The sequence below is a fragment of the Trachypithecus francoisi genome, unplaced genomic scaffold (assembly GCF_009764315.1).
Source record: "Trachypithecus francoisi isolate TF-2019V2 unplaced genomic scaffold, Tfra_2.0 Lachesis_group3, whole genome shotgun sequence".
Taxonomy (NCBI): Eukaryota; Metazoa; Chordata; class Mammalia; order Primates; family Cercopithecidae; genus Trachypithecus; species Trachypithecus francoisi.
Window position 1 is genome coordinate 66,303,069 of NW_022681468.1, and position 23,002 is coordinate 66,326,070.

General features: G+C 39.2%; 1 protein-coding gene across 17 annotated transcripts in view; it reads right to left on the reverse strand.

Moving 5' to 3' along the window:
* Positions 1-23,002, reverse strand: part of MIA2 (MIA SH3 domain ER export factor 2) — a 115,402-nt gene that overhangs the window by 80,053 nt on the left and 12,347 nt on the right. For 4 of the 17 annotated variants that reach the window (XM_033188189.1, XM_033188192.1, XM_033188191.1 and 1 more), the window contains exons 4-6: positions 20,956-22,186; positions 15,853-16,071; positions 15,648-15,748 (exon numbers count right to left, since the gene is read on the reverse strand). In XM_033188189.1, the coding sequence (XP_033044080.1) occupies positions 15,648-15,748; positions 15,853-16,071; positions 20,956-22,186 (1,551 nt within the window). Of the gene's footprint in view, positions 1-2,577; positions 3,190-3,381; positions 3,465-3,592; positions 4,194-4,723; positions 4,882-15,647; positions 15,749-15,852; positions 16,072-20,955; positions 22,187-23,002 lie in introns of those variants that run through there. The other 13 variants (XM_033188193.1, XM_033188194.1, XM_033188197.1 and 10 more) reach the window with 11 other exon arrangements.

The window sequence follows — 23,002 nt, forward strand, 5'->3', positions numbered from 1 at the left end:
CCCCAGGTACTTTACCCAGGAGAACTAAAAACATACATAAAAACTTGTACACATAGCAGCATTATACGTAACAGCCAAAAAGTATTAATAATCCATATGTCCATCAACTATGACATAAATGGGATATATTCACACAACGGAATATTTTTTCAGCCATAAAAAGAAATGAAGGGCCAGGTGAAGTGGCTCATGCCTGTAATCCCAGCATTTTCGGAGGCCGAGGTGGGCAGATCACTTGAGCCTCGGAGCTCAAGACCAGCCTGGGTAACATGAAGAAACCCTGTCTCTACAAAAAATACAAAAAAATTAGCCAGGCCTGGTGGTATATGCCTGTGGTCTCACCTATTCAGGAGGCTGAGGTGGGAGGATCACCTGAGCCGGAGAGGTCTAAGCTACAATGAGCTGAGATCGTGCCACTGCACTCCCCTCTGGGTGACAGGAGTGAGACCCTGTCTCAAAAAAAAGAAAGAAAGAATAAAGAAATAAAGCTCTGTTACATGCTACAACATGGATAGGCCTTGAAAACATGCTAAGTAAAAGAAGCCAAAGGGCCACATAGAGTATGACTACATGACACGTGCAGAATAGACATGTTCATACAGACAGAAAATAGATTAGTGGTTGTCAAGGGATGAGGGATGGGAATTAAGACTGCTAATCAGTACAGAGTTTATTTTCTGGAGTGATAAAAATGTTGAGGAACTGTGCTGACAGTTGCATAACATAGTGAATATACCAAAAAAAGCACTGAAATGGACATTATAAAAGGATTAATTTTATGTTGTGTGAATACATCTCAATACAAAATAATTTTTAAAACTAAAAAAAAATTTTAAAGCAGAACAATGTTGCGCCATCCCAGCCTCCAGGCCAGGGTAGTTGCATTTAGCAAAAAAAAAAAAAAAACTGTGCAGGTGAAGATACAACACACCAGACTAGAGAAAACTGCAAAATCTGGCTGCATTTCTCCAAGTCTCTGTAAATTGGCAGTCCTATAAAAACTAAATCTCGATTATTATTGTTTTTAGTGAAGAAAGGAAAATAATGTGCAATCCGAAATTATCTCCCATCCCACAATATGCTTCTCTTCCTATAAACCCTACCTCCATGAATAAGTTACCACAGCCAGAAACCTGGAAGTCCCTCTAGATTCCTTCTCTTTCTCTCACCCTTCACATGCAATCAATAAAGCCAAATATATTTTAGCTCTTATGAGGTTATTTCCCCACACAGTACCCTCTTTTCTATCCCTACTACTGTTATCTCTCCCTTAATCCCTATTTCAAGGTTTGTTTCCCTGACATCTAATCTACATGCTACTATCAAGAAGAGCTTTTAAACCAAAGCCTAACCACGGAAAAGCCTTCAACAGCTCTCCAACACCTACAGCACTTGGAACCTACTTACATCTCCGGCAAGCATCATTGCACATCACTCCCTAAGCCCACTTTACACTCTAAGTAATACAGCTCCTAGTTCCCTGCACCCACTGTGCTGTTTCATGCCTCCTCTGCTTAAATTATTTGCTCAGCCTTGGAAAGTCTTTCCTAACGCTCAATAAAATGTAATCTCTCCCACCCCTCAATTTCCCAAGCACTTTGTGTGTATGCTTAGGTAAGCACTTCATCAGTTTCTACTTTGTACTTTTTTTTTTTTTTTGGTCTTCTATTAACAGACAACATGATGCTAGTGGCCAAAACTATGTCTTAGTCCATTTAGAATCTCCATAAAGGTTCTCCTTTCATATTAAATACATATACGTATGCACTAGACAAACTATGAACCCATAAACTAACACCACGGCAACAGTACTTTTAATTCACGTAACAAGAAAACATAATCATAACTGCCTCAATAATTACGTGGTCTTTTTAAAGATTTAATCCAGTTTTTAAAAACACGGCGACATAAATGCCCCTATACATGTGAACAAAGATACCTAGAAACACTTAAGGAGAAAAATCTCTAAAACCTGATTATAAACTAGACTTGAAAAAAACAAAATTTGAACACTGGGGGTTGACTATCTCTAGACTGTACATTAAGACAGAAGCGAAGAACAAACTCACTCATGGTAGAGCATCTCAAAAGGGCATTCCTTACAAAAAAAAAAATGCAGAATCAAAATTTCAACTCCCCGCCCAACCTCAGGTGTCCTTTCAAGGTTCAACGAAAAGTTACATCACTAAATGTAACTAATTTAAAGGAACAGTCCTCAAGTTTCTCACAGTCGAAGGAACCACTTGTCACTGACCCCTGCTCAAAATAAACAACATAGCGGAAAGGCTAATTAGTTTCAGGAATCGGGAAACATTTACATCCTTGCAAAGTCCAGCTAAGCAAGTGCTTTCTTCACCTTCCAGAGCCCCAGGTCCTCCACCATCACACAAAAACCACTCAAGCGCCCTACGAGCCTCACTACTGCCTCGAACACAGGCCGGAGCCGGGCAGCAGACCAGGACTGGCTTCGGGACCTCTGACCACTGCGGCTCACACCCCAAAGCCCATCTACTGCTTCCTTCCCCGGCGGCTCCCGCGACCCCTGGGCCACGTAACACTCATCGCGCCTGGGCTCACCCTGCGTAGCTCCTCCAGGATCAGCCCCAAATACGGTTGAGGGGTAGCCCCGGGCTCCTCCATAGCACCAAAGCTGCTCTCGTGGTCGCCGCAGTAACCCCGGCCCGTTGGGGCCACGATAAACGGCGGAGAACACACAGCCTTCGGTCCGGAACCCGAATCCGCACCCGGCAACAGGAGCGGACCACTGCGGAGCCGGCTGCGGGGGGAGCTGGGGGACGCGGGCACCCGCAGGCCTCACAGGCCCACGCTGCCCATCCCGACCCCCTTGTTACACTTTACATCCTGAGGCAGCGCAGGTCCGAGCCCGACTTGCACAAGCCTGCGACGCACCCTGTCCCCGCCACCCCAACCCTCGGTTTGGTTTCGGCCAGGCAGCCGCGAGAAGGCGGGGAGGCGCGGACCGCTGCAAACTTCCCCTTCTTCGCGCAAGCTTCGCAGACGTGTCCCGGTCGTTCGCTCTTAAAGGGGCCGGCGCTCTACCTAGCGAAGTCACCTAGCTGTGGTAGTAGAGAGGCTTGGGACTAGAGGATGGGATTCATCCTCATACTGTGCGCCGTCCTGTGAGCCGCACAGCCCCAAAGACCAGGGCTATGTCCCAAGGTCCCCCGCCTCGGGCGGCCGCGGTGGCGGCGGCGAGGCTTCTCCTAGAGGCGTTTCGGCACAACCCCTGGGGGCGAGCGCAGCGCGCCCCCTCGACCCAGGGACGGGCGCCAGGCCCAGCCCCGACACCCAAGGCTTTCCTGCCGCAGTCCCGCTAGAGCCTGCTCTCTGCGCCCTGCAGAAGCCCTGACGGCGGCATACCCCGGGAGACCCCGGCGGCCCCGGGAAGCCAGCCGCTGCCGTCATTCCAGTCAGAAAAATGGCCTGCGGGGCACGCGCCGGTGCCGGTGCGCCCTGCCAACCATGTCCGGACCTTGGATTTTGGACAGGAAGGCGTCCAGGCTCAGCTGTGGTCTAGTCAGAGTTTAACCTGTCCCACGCAAGAGAACCTCGATCGGGTTTCCTCGCTTACCTGAGTCACCTGGGCATTTACTAGGCCCAGCTGTTTTCAATTCCATTAGCACCCAGTTACCCAAATGCTAAATCAAATCCCCGTGGACCTTGGCCTGGCTCGGCGCGGCTGTTTTCCTCCGAGAAGAGGAACTAAAAGTAGCACCTTGCCTTCCAAATGTAGGACCCTATTTTTAGGACCGTCAAATAAAGTGCCAAGTGCTGGATTTGTTCGTAGGAGACGGTTTTAGCTGACGTAGGTGTAAAGGATAACCCATCTCATATATATGTCTTCATTGCCAGCATAATCATTCTTATTATATTCTGCCTTCTCAAGTCTTTGGTGAAGCAACTCAAAAAGGAGCAGATACTTCCTCCTAAATAAATCACCCAAAAGAACTCAATAGATGAACAAAATGTTAAATCCTTAGGAAATTTTCCTGATGTAACCTCTTGTAGCAACGAATTGTTATGCCATTTAAAAAATCAAAAACTGGCCCAAGTTCACGGCAAGTGATTTTTCAGGACCAAAATGCGGCCTAGCTTTTCACAACTCAGATTGCTATTTCTCCGTTGCCACATCAGCCTGTGGAGTTTCAGGAAATGCTAATAAAAGAGTAGCCGAAATTGCTTAGTAATTCTCCATTACCTTAGTAATTCTCCCAGGTTTATACCTTAAACCTTGGAGAGCATACACAACTTTCGTACGTATTAGTGTATATTAAAATTACATTATGTGAATAGTTTATTGAAGTCAAAACAGAAGCATAATCAAACTTTTATCTTTAGCATTTCACAGTCTCCTAGAACAATGTGTATGCCTCAATTAGAACATTGTATTACTCGATAAAAATTCTTCAATGTGTCTGAACATTTTCAGGAGACTCCAGAATCATTTTCAGGTTTTAGAACTTGCAAAAAATAAAAAACAAAACAAAACCTCCCTTTGCCCTCCCTAAGTCACTCTATGCCCCTCTCCAATTTTCAATAATTACCATTCCAAATGTTAAAAATAGTAAGGACAGAGGAGAAAATTTTAAAAAAAAGAAAAATCCAAGTGTCCCCCATAGCAAAAACACAGTAAAGCTTTACAAACTTAGTGCAAAATTCCAAACCTAATTTTTTTCAGTATGCTTAATAGTTACAAACTCACCTCTTCCTCTGGATTTTTCAATTCCATTTCTTAAAAAGCTCATGTTAAAATTTCCTAACATGTAAATAAAGTTCTACCAGGCACCTCATATCCTTGAGAAAGATTTCAGATTCTAATATATCCTGCACTCTTCTGTTTCTACACTGTGATCCTGTTTTGACATTTGTGTGGTGAAGGGGTGCTACAGGTGGAGTTGTGACTACCAACCCATAACCCAATTTCATGGACCTCACTCCTTATTAAGTATATATATACTCACACACATATATACGCACCTATATTTTTTTTAAATGTCGTACATATTACTACCGTCTTACAATCTGTAATTGAAAAGAAAAATCCTGAATTTGATAACTGATAAACACTAAAATGTTTTATTCTATAGCCTATTCATATAGAGTACATGATCTCTATCATTTAAAAGATATTCAAAGACTGTCCTCCATAAGTAGACATGGGATTTTTTTGGCCTTATATAGTGCCTGTTTTAAAGCAGATGTTAGAACAAATGCTGTTAGTGTTTGTGACAGGTACTAGAAAATATCCAAGAACATCAGAAACATGCTAACCAGTAAACTTTGTTCACAACCTAGACACTGACATCCCTTATGAAGAGTCCCATTGCAAAGCTGTAAGTACTAGTTACACCCTTTTAATTAAACAGGCAGTGTTACAGACTTTAAGATCTAGTCCTTTGGAAGAAAATCAAAATTGTGGAGCCATATCTTTAATCTCTGTACTAGTGATGTAAGAGTTATTCTCAGAAAATATTGAATCAGGAACTACCTGTTGAACAATAGCTGGGTAATTTCCATTGTATATTCTGTGAATAAATGAAGCATTCTACTTAAGAATATATAAATGTTAGAACCCAAAACGGCTCCTCAATTGTAAAATAGAAAAAAAGTAGTGTTAAACATAGAACTACCATTCGACCCAGCAATGTCATTACTTGGTATATACCCAAAGAAAGTAAATTGTTCTAACAAAAGACACATGCACTCTTATGTTCATCGCAGCACTATTCACAATAGCAAAGATATGAACTCAACCTAGGTGCCCATCAATGGTGGATTGGATAAAGAAAATGTGATACATATACACTATGGAATATTATGCAGCCATAAAAAATGAAATCATGTTCTTTGCAGCAACATGGACACAGATGGAGGCCGTTATCCTAAGTGAATTAACGCAGAAACTGAAAACCAAATATCACATGTTCTCACTTATAAGTGGCAGCTAAATCTTGGGTACATACAGACATAAAGATGAGAAAAACAAACATTAGGGACTTAAAAATGAGGGAGGGAGGGGGTCAAGGACTGAAAAACTTCCCACTGAATACTATGTTCACTATCTAGATGACAGAATCAATAGAAGCCCAAATTTCAGCGCCACAAAATCTACCCTTGTGACAAACCTACACATGTACCCCTTGAATCCAAAATAAAAATGGAAGTAAGAAAGAAAGAAAGGGCTGGGCACAGTTGGCTCACACCTGTAATCCCAGCACTTTGGGAGGCCAAAGCAGGTGGATCACTCAAGATCAGGAGTTCGAGACCAGCCTGGCCAAGATGGTGAAACCCCGTCTCTACTAAAAAATACAAAAAATTAGCCAGGCGTGGTGGTGTGCACCTGTAATCCCAGCTACTCGGGAGGCTAAGGCAGGAAAATCATTTGAACCCAGGAGGTGGAGGTTGCAGTGAGCTGAGATCACTCCACTGCACTCCAGCAGGGGTGACTGAGTGAAACTCTGTCTCAGAAAAAAGAAAAGAAAGGAAAAGAAAAGAAAAGAAAGAAAATAAAAAAGAAAAGAAAGAGGGAGGGAGGGAGGGAGGGAGGGGAAAAGAAAAAAGAAAAGGGAAGGTAAGGGAAAGAAAAAAAGAAAAGAAAGATGCTAGGCATAATGGTTCAAGCCTGGAATCCTAGCACTCTGGGAGGCTAAGGCAGAAGGATTCCCTTGAGCTCAGGAGCTCCAGACCGGCCTGGGCAACATAGTGAGATCTCGCCTCTACAAAAAAATATAGGAAAAAAAAAAAATCCACCGAGATCAAGTTGGCTTCATCCCTGGGATGCAAGGCTGGTTCAACATACGCAAATCAATAAACATAATCCATCACATAAACAGAACCAAAGACAAAAACCACAAGATTATCTCAACAGATGCAGAAAAGGCCTTCAACAAAATTCAACAGTTCTTCATGCTAAAAACTTTCAATAAACTAGGTATTGGTGGAACGTATCTCAAAATAATAAGAGCTATTTATGACAAATCCACAGCCAGTATTATACTGAATGGGCAAAAACTGGAAGCATTCCCTCTGAAAAGTGGCACAAGACAGGGATGCCCTCTCTCACCACTCCTATTCAACATAGTGTTGGAAGTTCTGGCTAGGGCAGTCAGGCAAGAGAAAGAAATAAAGGGTATTCAATTAGGAAAAGAGGGAGTCAAATTGTCCCTGTTTGCAGATGACATGATAGTATATTTAGAAAACCCCATCGTCTCAACCCAAAATCTCCTTAAGCTGATAAGCAACTTCAGCAAAGTCTCAGGATACAAAATCAATGTGCATTTGTGATTTGTGTAAAAATCACAAACATTCTTACACACCAATAACAGACAAACAGCCATATCATGAGTGAACTCCCATTCACAATTGCTACAAAGAGAATAAAATACCTAGGAATCCAATTTACAAGAGATGTGAAGGACCTCTTCAAGAAGAACTACAAACCACTGCTCATCAAAATAAAAGAGGACAAAAACAAATGGAAAAACATTCCATGCTCATGGATAAGAAGAATCAATATCATGAAAGTGGCCATACTGCCCAAGGTAATTTATAGATTCAATGCCATCCCCATCAAGCTACCAATGACTTTCTTCACAGAATTGGAAAAAACTACTTTAAAGTTCATATGGAACCAAAAAAGAGCCTGCATTGTCAAGACAATCCTAAGCCAAAAGAACAAAGCTGGAGGCCTCAAGCTACCTGACTTCAAACTATACTACAAAGCTACAGTAACCAAAACAGCATGGTACTAGTACCAAAACAGAGATACAGATCAATGGGACAGAACAGAGGCTCAGAAATAACAGCACACTTCTACGACCATCTGATCTTTGACAATCCTGACAAAAACAAGAAATGGGGAAAGAATCCCCTATTTAATAAATGGTGCTGGGAAAACTGGCTAGTCATATCTAGAAAGCTGAAACTGGATCCCTTCCTTACATCTTATACAAAAATTAATTCAAGAGGGATTAAAGACTTAAGTGATAGACCTAAAACCATAAAAACTCTAGAAGAAAACCTAGGCAATACCATTCAGGACATAGCTATGGGCAAGGACTTCATGTCTAAAATACCAAAAGCAATGGCAACAAAAGCCAAAATTGAGAAATGGGATCTAATTAAACTAAAGAGCTTCTGCATAGCAAAAGAAACTACCATCAGAGTGAACAGGCAACCTATAGAATGAGAGAAAATTTTTGCAATCTACCCGTCTGACAAATGGCTAATTTCCAGAATCTGCAAAGAACTGAATAAAAGTTACAAGAAAAAATCAAACAAGCCCATCAAAAAGTGGGCAAAGGATATGAACAGACACTTTTCAAAAGAAGACATTTATGCAGCCAACAGACACATGAAAAAATGCCCATCATCACTGGTCATCAGAGAAATGCAAATCAAAACCACAATGAGATACCATCTCACACCAGTTAAAATGGCGATCATTAAAAAGTCAGGAAACAACAGGTGCTGGAGAGGATGTGGAGAAATAGGAATGCATTTACACTGTTGGTGGGACTGTAAACTAGTTCAACCATTGTGGAAGACAGTGTGGCGATTCCTCAAGGATCTAAAACTAGAAATACCATTTGACCCAGCGATCCCATTACTGGGTATATACCCAAAGAATTGTAAATCATGCTACTATAAAGACATATGCACATATGTGTTTATTGCAGCACTATTCACAATAGCAAAGACTTGGAACCAACGCAAATGTCCATCAGTGATAGACTGGATTAAGAAAGTGTGGCACATATACACCATGGAATACTATGCAACCATAAAAAAGGATGAGTTCATGTCCTTTGCAGGGACATGGATGAAGCTGGAAACCATCATTCTGAGCAAACTATCACAAGGACAGAAAACCAAACACTGCATGTTCTCACTCATAGGTGGAAACTGAACAATCAGAACACTTAGACACAGGGTGGGAAACATCACACACCGGTGCTTGTCCTGTGTTGGGGAAATAGGGGAGGCATAGCATTAGGAGAAATACCTAATGTAAATGACGAGTTAATGGGTGCAGCAAACCAACATGTCACATGTATACATATGTAACAAACCTGCACATTGTGCACATGTACACTAGAACTTAAAGTATAATAATAATTTAAAAGAAAAACTAGCCAAGCATGGTGGCACATGCCTGTTATCCCAGCTACTTGGGTGCCTGAGGTGGGAGGATTGCTTCAGCCCAGCAGGCTGAGGCTGCAGTGAGCTGTGATAGGGCCACTGCACGCCACCTTGGGTGACAGAGCAAGACCATGTCTCAAAAAATAGAAAAAAAAAAGAGAGAGAGAGAAAAGAAAAGTGCTAAGGGTAAATAAATTTTCAAAAGACATCCATTAAATTTTCAAATTACTCTTGCCAAGGCTCCTTGTGGAGATTTGAAAGAGATACTCTTCTTCTCTTTCCATTGTTGAACCAGGAGAGTCAGTATACTAGTAGCTCTCCAAAATCTGCCTCCTTGGCCATGTGGTCTGGACTGGGCAGAACTGTTTCTCTAGATTCCTCCTCACTGATCAGGGCATCTCTGAAGGAAAGGTAGAGCCCCAGTCAGGGGCTTACAGACAAAACCCCCATCCCCCTGGGACAGAGCACCTGGGGGAAGGGGCGGCTGTGGGCAGAGCTTCTGAGGATTTAATCGTTCCTGCCTGCCAGCTCTGAATAGAGCAGCTGATCATAACAAGAGGGATTCTACCAGCACAGCGCACCAGCTCTGCTAAGGGGCAGACTGCCTCCTCAAGTAAGTTTCTGACCCCCACGCCTCCTGACTGGGAGAGACCTCCCAACAGGGGTCAGCAGACATCTCATATAGGAGATATCCGGCAGGCATCAGGCCAGTGCCCCTTGATGTAAGAAAGGAGCAGACAACAATCTTTGCTGTTGTGCAGCCTCCACTGGTGACACCCAGACGAAAAGGGTCTGGAGTGGACCTCCAGCAAACTGCAGCAGACCTGCAGAAGAGGGGCCTGAATGTTAGAAGGAAAACTAACAAACAAAGAAACAACATTAACATCAACATCAACCCCCACACAAAAACCCCATCCAAAGGTCACCAGCCTCAAAGATCACAAGTAGATAAATCCATGAAGACAAGGAAAAACTGGCACAAAAATGCTGAAAATTCCAAAAACCAGAATGCCTCTTCTCCAAATGATTGCAACTCCTCTCTCACAAGGGCACAAAACTGGACAGAGAATGAGATTGATGAATTGATAGAAGTAGGCTTCGGAAGGTGAGTAATAACAAACTCCTCTGACCTAAAGGAGCATGTTCTAACCCAATGCAAGGAAGCTATGAACCTTGATAAAAGGTTACAGGAACTGCTAACTAGAATAACTATTTTAGAGAGGAACAAATGACCTGATGGAGCTGAAAAACACAGCATAAGAACTTCGTGAAGCATACACAAATATCAATAGCTAAATCAATCAAGAGGAAGAAAGGATATCAGAGACTGAAGACTAACTTATTAAAATAAGGTGTGAAGACAAGATTAAAGAAAAAAGAATGAAAAGGAACGAACAATGCCTCCAAGAAATATGGGATTATGTGAAAAGACCAAATCTATGATTGACTGATTGGTGTACCTGAAAGTCATGGGGAGAATGGAACCAAGTTGGAAAACACACTTCCAGATATTATCCAGGAGAACTTCCCCAACCTAGCAAGGCAGGCCAACATTCAAATTCAAGAAATACAGAGAACACCACTAAGATATTCCTCAAGAAGAGCAACCCCAAGACACATAATCATCAGATTCACCAAGGTTGAAATGAAGGAAAAAATGTTAAGGACAGCCAGAGAGAAAGGTCAGGTTACCTGCAAAAGGAAGCCCATCAGACTAACAGCAGATCTCTCTGCAGAAACCCTACAAGCCAGAAGAGAGTGGGGACCAATATTCAACATTCTTAAAGAATTTTCAACCCAGAATTTCATATCCAGCCTAACTAAGCTTCATAAGTGAAGAAGAATAAAATCCTTTACAGACAAGGAAGTGCTGAGAGATTTTGGCACCACCAGGCCTGCCTTACAAGCGCTCCTGAAGGAAGCACTAAATATGGAAAGGAAAAACCAGTACCAGCCACTGCAAAAACACACCAAAATGTAAAGACCATCGACATGATGAAGAGACTGCATCAACTAATGGGCAAAATAACCAGCTAGCATCATGACAACAGGATCAGATTCACACATAACAATATTAACCTTAAATGTAAATGGGCTAAATGCCCCAATTAAAAGACACAGACTGGCAAATTGGATAAAGAGTCAAGATCCGTTGGTGTGCTGTATTCAGGAGACCCATCTCATATGGAAAGACACACATAGGCTCAAAATAAAGGGATGGAGGAAGATTTACCAAGCAAATGGAAAGCAAAAAAAAGCAGGGGTTGCAATCCTAGTCTCTGATAAAACAGACTTGAAACCAACAAAGATCAAAAAAGACAAAGAAGGGCATTACATAATGGTAAAGGGATCAATGCAACATGAAGAGCTAACTATCCTAAATATATATGCACCCACTCAGATTCATAAAACAAGTTCTTAGAGACCTACAAAGAGACTTAGATTCCCACACAATAATATTGGGAGACACTGTCAATATTATGACAGATCAATGAGACAGAAAATTAACAAGGATATTCAGGACTTGAACTCAGCTCTGTACCAAGCAGAACTAATAGACATCTACAGAACTCTCCACCCCAAATCAACAGAATATACATTTTTCTCAATGACACACAGCACTTATTCTAAAATCGACCACATAATTGGAAGTGAAACACTCCTCAGCAACTGCAAAAGAATGGAAATCATAACAGTCTCTCAGACCACAGTGCAATAGAATTAGAACTCAGGAGTAAAAATCTCACTCAAAACCAACTTGATTACTTTTAAAGCGCAGGTAAGTTTTCTTTCTAAAATTTCTTGAATTATTGCTTCCTTCTCTTCATTTGCCTTCTCTCTTTCTGGAAATTCTATTCTTGGCATAAGTCTCTTGGCTTGTTGTGTATTTTCTTTTTTTGCTCATAATTTCTATTTATGTTTCTTTTTTAGATAGTTTCTATATTTGAACTTTCAAAACACTTATTCAGTTTTCAGTAGTGCTGATTCCAATTTCTTCACATTTTTGGAATCTTTAAACTTAAAAATCATTTTTTTCCAAAACCTTTTGCTTTCTCATAATTTTTTTGTTATATTTTTTTTAAAAACTGCCTCATTTAATTTCCCATTGCTTTTGATGTGATGGAATCATTTAAGAAATATCATTTTAATTTTCAAAAGAAAAATGTAGTGTTGATCCCTAGTACTTGAACATTACAAAGAAGGTATGTTCTGCACAAAATCTACCTGAAACGACCATTGAATTGGAAGAATTACCTAAAGTATTTAGACAAGAAGACAAGGAAACCTTTCACCTAAATGTAACTGGAAAATTGCTCCAATTTTCCATTTACTACAGCTATTCAAATCTATATTATGGGTGCTTCATAGATACATTCAGATTGTTCGAATCCTAGATCTAGCAGGAACTCTCAGAATATATAGTCTGAAGATTATGAACTTAAAACCCTGTAGAGTCCAAGCAGTTGACATAAATGTAGGAAAATGGAGAGTCCATGTCTATGTAATAAAGCACTAACAAACTTGAGTTTCTTTTTGCTCAAGAAAATTGACAGCTATATATCACAGTCTTCTACTTTTTCAAGAGAACCCAGAAATTCAGATTTTAAGATGAGCTCACGTTTTAAATGTTGACAACTCATTCATAATTTTCTTAGACAATACAAAGCCAGTTTTGACCAGCAGCCTGTGATCTCATCTCAGCTCTAATATTGGAGTTTTCAAACTGGGACTCCTTCCCAGACAATAAGTGACATTCCAAGATCACAAGATAATTAACATAAATGTAAATTCAATATTTTCATGTCTAAATAATTTCATCCAAAATGGTCCAAGTAAAATGTATTTAACTATGTTTACTGAGTCAAATAAAAGCATATTTAGTATAGACTTTATTAATAAACAAGCACTTTATACAGAAGTGAATATCATGTATTGATTAGCAAATTATCTGTTCAATTATTTCACTTCATTCATATAATTTGTGGAGGAGGGGGTTAAAAGGGGAGGGTTATGTCAGCAAGACATACCAAAAAATAGAATTAATTCCATGAGGAGTTGAAAGTTTTATTATGGACTATTTTGTAATTATCATTATTATTAGTTTTTCTTTTCTCCTAACCTGGGACAGATTTCTAACTAACTTTTTCTGTTTTTGTTTTGTTTGTTTGTTTGTTTGAGACAGAGTCTCACTCTATGGCCCAGGCTGGAGTGCAGTGGCACGATCTTGGCTCACTACAACCTCTGCTTCCCAGGTTCAAGCAATTCTCGTGTCTCAGCCTCCCAAGTAGCTGGGATTATAGACACGCGCCACCACCCCCAGCGAATTTTTGTATTTTTTGTAGAGACGAGTTTTCACCACATTGGCCAGGTTGGCCTTCAACTCCTGACCTCAAGTGATCGGCCCTCTTTGGCCTCCCAAAGTGGAGCCACTGTGGCCGGCCTAACTAACGTTTTATAATCAACATCTTCAACACCAAATCATACAGAATAAATTAATGATTTCTCTGGGCTTATTTATCACGTAATGTCAACTATCTTGAACCAAGCAAAAAAAAAAAAAAATTAAGTGAGGAAGAGGCCTCCCAAAGCAAAATGATGTGTGTTATTAAGCCCAGTTTTCACAAAGACTCAGTGGCACCACCATCTAACGGGTCCCCCAAGCTAGAAACCTCATAAGTTATCGGGTCCCAGAGCTCAAAACCTGGTATCCTCACTTTTCCTTGTAATTCTCCATGCTGCATTCAGTCAGTCATTAAATCCAATGATTCTGTCTACAAAAGATCTATCCAATTTGTCCTTCCAATCATTTCGACTACAACCATTGATGTTAGGCCAGAGGCTAAAAAATGTGGCCAGTGGGCCAAATCCCACTCACAGAATGTTTTTTCTGACCTACATTGTGTTTTATTTTACTCTGAATATTTGCCAGTATTAAAAACTGTGAGATTTCACACACAAAAATCCAGATTTCCAGCTTTTCTTGAAAATCAGAGTATCTGGGGAGACGAAGCTCAAGGTAAGTAGTACTGTTATCCTTTAGACAGGGCATACAATCTCTAGTTGGCTACAGTTCTCACCTTTACTCACACTTCACTCATTTGAGTTAGTAAACGCTGATTTAGATTTTCGCCTTTTCCTCATTTTCAGAACTAACACAACAGCTTCTTGACTGAACTCCGTGCCTCTGGTCTTTACCCCTTTAATCTTTATTTGACAGCATTGACAGACTTTATAAATAAAACTTTTTCATTTCACTTTCTGCTTAAAATTCAGTAGTGCCCCATCATCTATAAGATAGAATTGAACTCCCTATTATTTGACCTCTCTGTACTGCTTCAGCTTCAATCTGTGTTCAAACTCAATGGCTTATTGTGCTCCAAAAGTGCCGTATTCCCTCCCACTTCACTACTTTAAAAGTGCTCTTCTCAACCTAGAATGCCTGTCCTTTCTTTGTCTGACTAACTCCTACTCTTCCTTCAAAATTGGCTCAAATATGATCTTCTCTGGGACACTCTCCCAGGCTCCTTCTCCCCACCCTCTCTACCTAACCCTCCCAACCAATCTACTAGGCAGCTACTCCTGCATATCAGTAGCACCCTGTGACTATTATAGCACTACATTAAAATTATTACTTTTTTATATGTGTCCTCCAACTAGAGTGAGCTCCTTGAAAACAACCACTATTAATTTCAGCTTAGACTATAAATAAGAAGATAAAAGCGCTTCCTCAATTATTTCTATCATAGCAATAGATGAGAAAAGCAACATTTGTAAAAGGCCTCTTATATGCCAAGTACTACAGCTAGTCCTTTTGCAATATCTCATTTAATAGTAAAATTTACAACAAGTGAAAAAGTGAATAGAATTTGGAATTTCAGTTACAGTTTGGTTAAATTTTGATATTTTAGTTGCTTTTGTACTCCTACATTATACCATTTTGAGGTTACAATTCTCAATTGAATACAAACAAGTTGCTTTTCATTTTCGGTTTTTTTGTTTGTTTGTTTGTTTTTATTTTTAGAGATAAGGTCTAGCTACGTTGCTCAGACTGGTCTCAAACCCTTGGGCTCACTCTTCCCTTTTATTCTCTTTGTTACATTCAGTTAAAATCTCTTCCTGCCTCAGCCTCCTAAGTAGTGGGAACTCCAGACACACGCCACCATACCTAGCTCTAGTTCCTGTTATTCCTGAGTTAACTTATTTCGTACATAATTTTCCCTAATTTGAAAAATGGGGAGCGTGAGGTAAAAAGCAAACACTGCTCAAGGTCAACATCAACAAAGCTTAGGGAAATGTTTTTAAAAATCAATATCCATTTGACAAAACATTCATATAAACAGAAATCTCACAGGTAAGATGTCATGGAAAGAGAAATATTACATAAACATTATACAGGGAGGATTCATTCAAACATATTTTGTAGCCACTCTTATATTTAGCAAAATAGGTAAAATTATTGCAAAAGGTTTAAAAGGCAAACTTACCATTTCTGTAAGAATTACAATGGATGAAAAGGCAGAATTCATGAAATCATAACCATCAATTTGGAATAAGTATTTCAGAATCTGAAACTCAGAAGCATCTTCTGTTGATTTATAAATAAAAATATGTTAACGTGATGTTATATAACTTCTGATTCTAATTTCTTCCTTAAATGATGCATTGGAGAATAAATAACCTGCTTCTTACCTTTTTGAGAAATATAATTTTGAGAAGACAAAGAATTATCAGTTGAAGCCATCTGACTATTTAGCAGGGTGTTTTCCACAGATCTGTCTATCTCAACCAGAGCAGGTCCTTCAGTGTCTACTGATGGTTTTGAATTTTCATCACTATCTTTAGAAGATGAGGGTTTGAAATGTACTTCTTCGTGAATTCTCATAGGTAACTCTATGTTAGAGACCATATCTACAAATAAATAAAAAGAAATGTGTTTTTTCCCAAATACTTGCTTTGTTGAGGGCTCCCCGTTTGTTTTCTACGCAGGTCTTTTTTCTGAACTTTGGTAGGTCATTATGATACTTCGTTAAAGAAAGGATACAGTAAAACATAAATTGTATCCTGTGTTACCTTTCTATTGCTAGTAAGATAAATTACCAAAACTTGGTGGTTTAAACAATGCAAATGTATCCTCTTAAGAGTTCTGGAAGTCAGAAATTCTAAAACCAAGGTGTTGAAGTTGGCAAGGCTGCATTCCTTCAGGAGGCTCTAGGGCAGAATCCATTTCCTTGCTTTTTCTACTTTCTAGAGGCCTCCTGCATTCCTTGACACATGGCCCCACCCTCCATTTTCAAAGCCAGCAGTGTAGCATCTTCTAATTTCTGTCTCTCTTACTCTGATACACCTACGTTCCTCTTATAAGGAGCCTTGTAATTATATTAGACACACAAGGATAATCTCTCCATTTCAAGGTCCCTAATCACATTTGCAAGGTCCTTTCCACTATGTAAAGTAACATATTCTCAGGGTCTGGGGGTTAAGATATAGACATCTTTTAGGGGGCTTTTATACTACATAGCCTTTTCTTTATTCCTCAGCCAAGGAAGAATTACAAAAGCTATATGTAATCCTATTCTCTACATGCCTTTTTGTCCTAAAAATTACTTTTTAAAAAAACCGTAAAACTAACATAATTGTCAACAATTCTGTTGTACTATATAAGCATATGACTAAGAATAAGGCAACACATAGATTCCCTTCAGATTTTATTCCTGCTATGTATGCATTTGTTAACCAGAAGGTGTAATGTCTAAAAAAAAGTGTCAGTGTGGTCCTGAAAAACAATAATAAAGAGTAGAAAGTGAATTGTTCAATGTCTAATTTTGCTCTTTGAGCTTATGAGTCTTAACATAGCACTTTGACACTGTCATTTATCATTGTTTAAAAGATGAAAGTCCCAATTGAGCAAACACATATCAGTAATTTAGTAATAGCACCTGTGGATAATAATACTTAAAAGCATTCAAATCAGGAGTCTGAATTCAAAGGGATTATTGTACATACAGGACTCAAATAGTGATCTACAAAAACGTTTAATGCTATAAGAATAAAAGGATTATTCAATAAATATACTCAAATTTATACATAACTATATTGATTATTTTAAAATGTTTTAAACGGCATTTGAACTAAATATATAATAAGAAAAATGAATATTCCCTATTCCATTTTCATATTTAATTATATTTTTAGGTATTATTTACACAATTAAACCTAAGTTTTAAGATTCACATTAAATATAGTATGCTTTTCTTTATTATTGCTTATTAGCAGAATTTTAAGTCAAATAAAATAATAATTTTTAATATTTAACTATACTTGGGAAACTCATTATTTAAGTATGCACAATTGGAATCCTTTTGTAAATTCGTTATTCACGTTGTAATATAAATAACTGTTCCCTAATTTACCTGTTTTGTAAATTCCTAAATCAATATGTTAGTTTTCTGTAAATGTGGTTATCTCAAGTCTGAGCCTTTCACAAACACAGATTCAAGATCAGTGATTCATCTTGCTTATGCACTATAATTACAGCAAGTTTTCATTTGTTATTCCCTGAAAGAGTTGTTGAAATCTGAAAAGATTTGCTGTTTAATCCTTTCTCTAATATCCAGAAAATAGGGCCTGTGGCCTTATAGAAATCTCTCTTTTAGGATGCTTTTTTAAAAACAAATTTTTGCATGATCTCAGGTTGTTTTTCATTCAATTTTTATTTAATATTGTAGTGTTTTGGAATAACCCACTTTGTTAATAAATGACATCTTTTTTTCTGAAATTTAAAAGAATTTCTGAATATTTTCATAAGAGTTCCTCAAAACTAGTTAAAATTGCAGCAACATCCTATTTTCATTTAACTATTTACCAATTTTAGAAATTCTTCCAGTATCTCTATATGAAATGATAAATTTTAAATATATATATGTGTGTGTGTATGTGTATATATATATATATATATATATATATATATATGAGACTGAGTCTCATTCTATTGCCCAGGCTGGAGTACAGTTTTGCAATTTCAGCTCGCTGCAACCTCTGCCTCCCGCGTTCAAATGGTTCTCATGCCTCAGCCTCCCGAGTAGCTGGGATTACAGGGGCACACCACTATGCCCGGCTGATTTTTGTATTTTTAGTAGAGACGGGGTTTCATCATGTTGGCTAGGCTGGTCTCGAACTCCTGACCTCAGGTAATCTGTCTGCCTCGGCTTCTCAATGTGCTGGGATTATAGGTGTGAGCCACCACACCCCGCCAATATTTTCTTCAGAGAGAAAGTGTCACTGTGTTGTCCAGGCCAGCCTCGAACATCTAGCCTCAAGTGATCTCCCACCTCAGCCTTCCAAGTAGCTGGGACTATAGGAACATACCAACACTCCCAGCTAAATAAAATTTACAAAAATGATTTTTTTGTGAAATCCTTTTGAATTCCTGGAGTTTCTATGATTGTGCTCTAAAATATTTTTATATGTCAATCTTTGGAATCATCTGGATTTCTGTATCTAATATTGTTTTGTTGTAGATCTGCCTTTTCTTAAATATTCCTTTAGGATCTAACAAGTTTAGAACAAGAGAATTTACCTTTTAATTAGCCTTTAACAACCTAAAAAGGTCTCTAAGCTTTTTAGTCATAAAAAGCATCACACCTGCACTTTTCTCATTTGGAAAAGGGTTAGAATGTAAGTATCTATATGTTGGTTGAGGATGTTGAGTAGAGAGCTCCCATTTTAGGGAATGTTAAGGTATTACATACAGTTCTGGAAACTCAAAAAAATCACCTGGTTCTAATGGAAATGTGTTTCCTTCTGAGTTTGTTGCCCTCTTCCTGTGAAAGGTTTTCTGTCATTCTAGGGTTTAATTGTTTTTGTATTATTGGTCAATATTTGCTGCGTTTATATTCTGTCCATCACAGAGTCATAAGGATGGAGATGTGGAAAAGTCGTATTATAAAATTTTCTACTTAAAATACAATCCACATGTTTTTAATCATAGGAGTTGCTAGATACCTGGACATCTAGATCTGAAAGTATTATCTTATATTCTGCTCTCTTCTGTTGCCCTCTGTTGAACTCTCAGAATTGAGGGACTTGAGGGAGAAAGTTGAAAACTTTTTCCCTTTTTTTGCTTGAGTTTTCTTATTACATTGACACTTAAAGGAAACCCTTGTTATCAGCTGGGCACAGTAGCTCATGCCTGTATTCCCAGCACTTTGAGAGGCTGAAGCGGGAGGATCCCTTGAGCCTAGGAGTTGGGACCAGCCTGGACAACATAAGGAGACTCCATCTCCACAACATATAAAAATAAATTAGCTGGGTGTAGTGGTGCACACTTGTCGTCCCAGCTACTCAGGAGGCTGAGGTCAAGGGATAGATTGAGCCCTGGAGGTTGAGGCTGCAGTGAACTGTGATCACACCACTGCACTCCAGCGTAGGTGACAGGGTGAAACCTTGTCTCAGAACAAAAACAAAAGAAAACTCTTGTTATCATAGTCCTTCTTAGGAAAAGCAAATCTACAGACCTAGAATAAGATCAAATTTAGGAATCAAAACTATTTAATTAAAGTTTCCCTTAGTTGGCCGGGCATAATGGCTCACACCTGTAATCATAGCAGTTTGGGCGGCTGAGTGGGGCAGATCGCTTGAGCTCAGGAGTTCGAGACCAGCATGGGCAATATAATGAAACCCTGCTTCTACAAATATGCAAAAATTAGCGGTCATGGTGGCACGCGCCCATAGTCCCAGCTACTTGGGAGGCAAAGGTGAGAGAATTGCATGAGCCCAGGAGGTTGACACTGTAGTGACCTGAGATCATGCCACTGCACTCCAGCTTAGATGATAAAATGAGACCCTGTCTCAAAAAAAAAAAAAAAAAGTTTCTCTTAGCTTAGGTTTCTAAGAAAACCATTCAAATATAGTTGTATTGGGAAGGTGTTATTGGGCTAAAAAGTGAATGTGAATGAGAAAATCCACACCTACCAGAATAGAAAGTCAATACACATTGTCTAAAATAGGGCAATCAAAGCAGAACAGTATAAAGATTCGATTTAGAAAACTCTTAAATACTAAAAAGATACTGCTTTAAAAACAAAAAAAGAAAATTATTGTCTCTGGGAAAGCAGTGGGAGTGGAGGTAGATGGAGGGAACAGACATTGCTATTGTCAAAAAAAAAAAAATGCCTTAGCACTATTTCAAATTTTAAACTATTTACATACAATATTTTGATAAAAATTAAAATTTATTGTAAAATAAGATTTTCTTGGAACATCTTTAGATCTCTAGTCATTGTTTTTCTGTTGAGATTTTATTTTATAATATTAAGATCTAAATTCCAGAGTAAACCAGAAATTGATGAAAGAGCTAAGTATTTTGAGCCGGGCATGGTGACTCACGCCTGTAATCACAGCACTTTGGGAGGCTGAGGTGGGCGGATCACAAGGTCAGGAGTTCGAGACCAGCATGGCCAACATGGTGAAAGCCCATCTCTACTAAAAATACAAAAATTAGCTGGGTGTAGTGGTGTGTGCCTGTAATCCCAGCTACTCAGGAGGCTGAGGCAGGAGAACTGCTTGAACCAGGACCTGGTAGGTGGAGGTTGTGATGAGCTGAGATCACACCATTACATTCCAGCCTGGGCAACAAGAGTGAAACTCTGTCTCAAAAAAAAAAAAAGAAAAAAAGAAAGAGCTAAGTATTTTGAAAAATGCAGATTCCTGGACTTTTTCATCTGATTTGTACTTTTAAAAATAAATTATGTTTAAAAATAAAATAAATTCTAATATAAATATTTTCATACCAACCTGACAGACTGTATGAACTTTCGAACATCATAACTTTTGTATTATCTGTGGGATAATTATCAATGGAAAATTCTTCAGTTTCTTCATTTTCAATTACATTATTTTGATCCAGTATCTGTTTGGGAAATGGCAGTTCCGTTTCCTTTGGAGTGTTCTGGAAGTTCCAAGGGTTGTCAAAATTATACAATAACTTTTTCAAATATGGTATGGTATCAGATTCATCTGTTTTTTTTAAGACTGGTTTCTCGTCTATTTGATCTTCTGTTTCCATAATTTGTATCATTGCTATTTCTTGTTCTTTTTCAGGGTCTAATTCACTTGTTAGAGGATATTCATGTTCACCTGCCCCACCATCTTCTTCGTTTTTCCTGTCATCTAACATAACTTTGTCTTCCTTGGCATATTTAAAGCCTAGCATAGCAAAACCAAAATCAAACCAACTTGGTTCGAGACTCAAGCTATCATTAGTGATTGTGTCTTTTTTTTCTGTTAATATTTCTGTACATGGAACTGTGTCCTCTTTATCAGATGATATGGAATTGGGAAAATCTTGTAGTGGTGAATTGCTTTCTTCAGCTAATAATTCAAGCCCTGTATCCTCATCTCCAAAACCTAAATAACTTGTAAATCCACCACCAAACCAACCAGTGGGTTGAGGTTTGGGAACGTGCTCTGACTCAGATGCTAGTTCAGAATGCGTCTTTGGCACTGAATCAATTTCTGATTCAGATTCTTGCTGATGTTCTGTTTGAGGCTCACCATTATTTAATTCCTCTAGGTCATTTTCATCTTCCACTGCTATTTTTCTACTTCGAAATGAGCTTTCTTGTACAGGTTCAATAACCGATTCAAACGCCTTCTCTTCAGCTTGTTCTCCTCTCAATCCAAACCATTCTTTGACTCCAGGCACAGCTGAAGATGGTGGGACACGCACTTCTGGAATATGAACCTGTTCCACACTTTCAACAACTACTTCTTCCCAGTTTTTTGATTCACTGGTACTTCCGATATCTTCAGGAGCCTCTAATGCTGGAAATTGGTCTTCATACAAAGTACTTTCGTAAGTTGCATAAAATTCAGGTTCTAGCTGAAAATCACTTTCATATATACTAGATTTTTCATCTTTATCTTCTTCATAAGGATATATATTTTCACCATAATCACTGTTTAATTCACCATCTTCGTTGTCAAATGTGTAACTTACTCCAAGAAGACAAAGAAAGTCAGATTCCTAAAAGGAAAAAATATACATATGATTAACATGAATGTACTAGAGCTCCTTGTTTCTCCCTGAGTCATTTAAAATGGATGACTGTGGGCCATGCATGGTGGCTCACACCTGTAATCCCAGCACTTTGGGAGGCTGAGGCAAGCGGATCATGAAGTCAGGAGATCGAGACCATCCTGGCTAACACGGTGAAACCCTGTCTTGACTAAAAATACAAAAAATTAGCCAGGCGTGGTGGCAGGCACCCGTAGTCCCAGCTACTTGGGAGGCTGAGGCAGGAGAGTGGCGTGAACCCAGGAGGTGGAGCTTACAGTGAGCTGAGATCGTGCCACCGCACTCCAGCCTGGGGGACAGAGAGAGACTCTGTCTCAAAAAAAAAAAAAAGAAAAAAGAAGTAAAAAGGATGACTGTGATTTTCCCAAAACACATGACTAGCTCAAGAGCAGAGCAAAAACTCAAACACTGTATCACAACTGACTTTGAGGCTAAATATGTAAACCTAAATGAAAAACCTTTTACATTACGGTTTTTTGTTTCTTTGTTTGTTTGTTTTTAGAGACAGGGTGTTGCTCTGCTGTCCAGGGTGGAGCACAGCTCACAGCTTGCTTGAATTCCAGGGTTCGAGTGAACCTCCCTCCTCAGCCTCCAAAGTAGCTGATATTATACCCAGCTAATTAAAAAAATATTTTGCGAAAATGGAGTCTTGCTATTTTACCCAGGCTGCTCTTGAACTTATGGCCTCAAGCAATCATCCCACCTCAGCCTCCCAAAGCACTGGGATTACAGATGTGAGCCACCGCACCAGGCCCATTATGATTG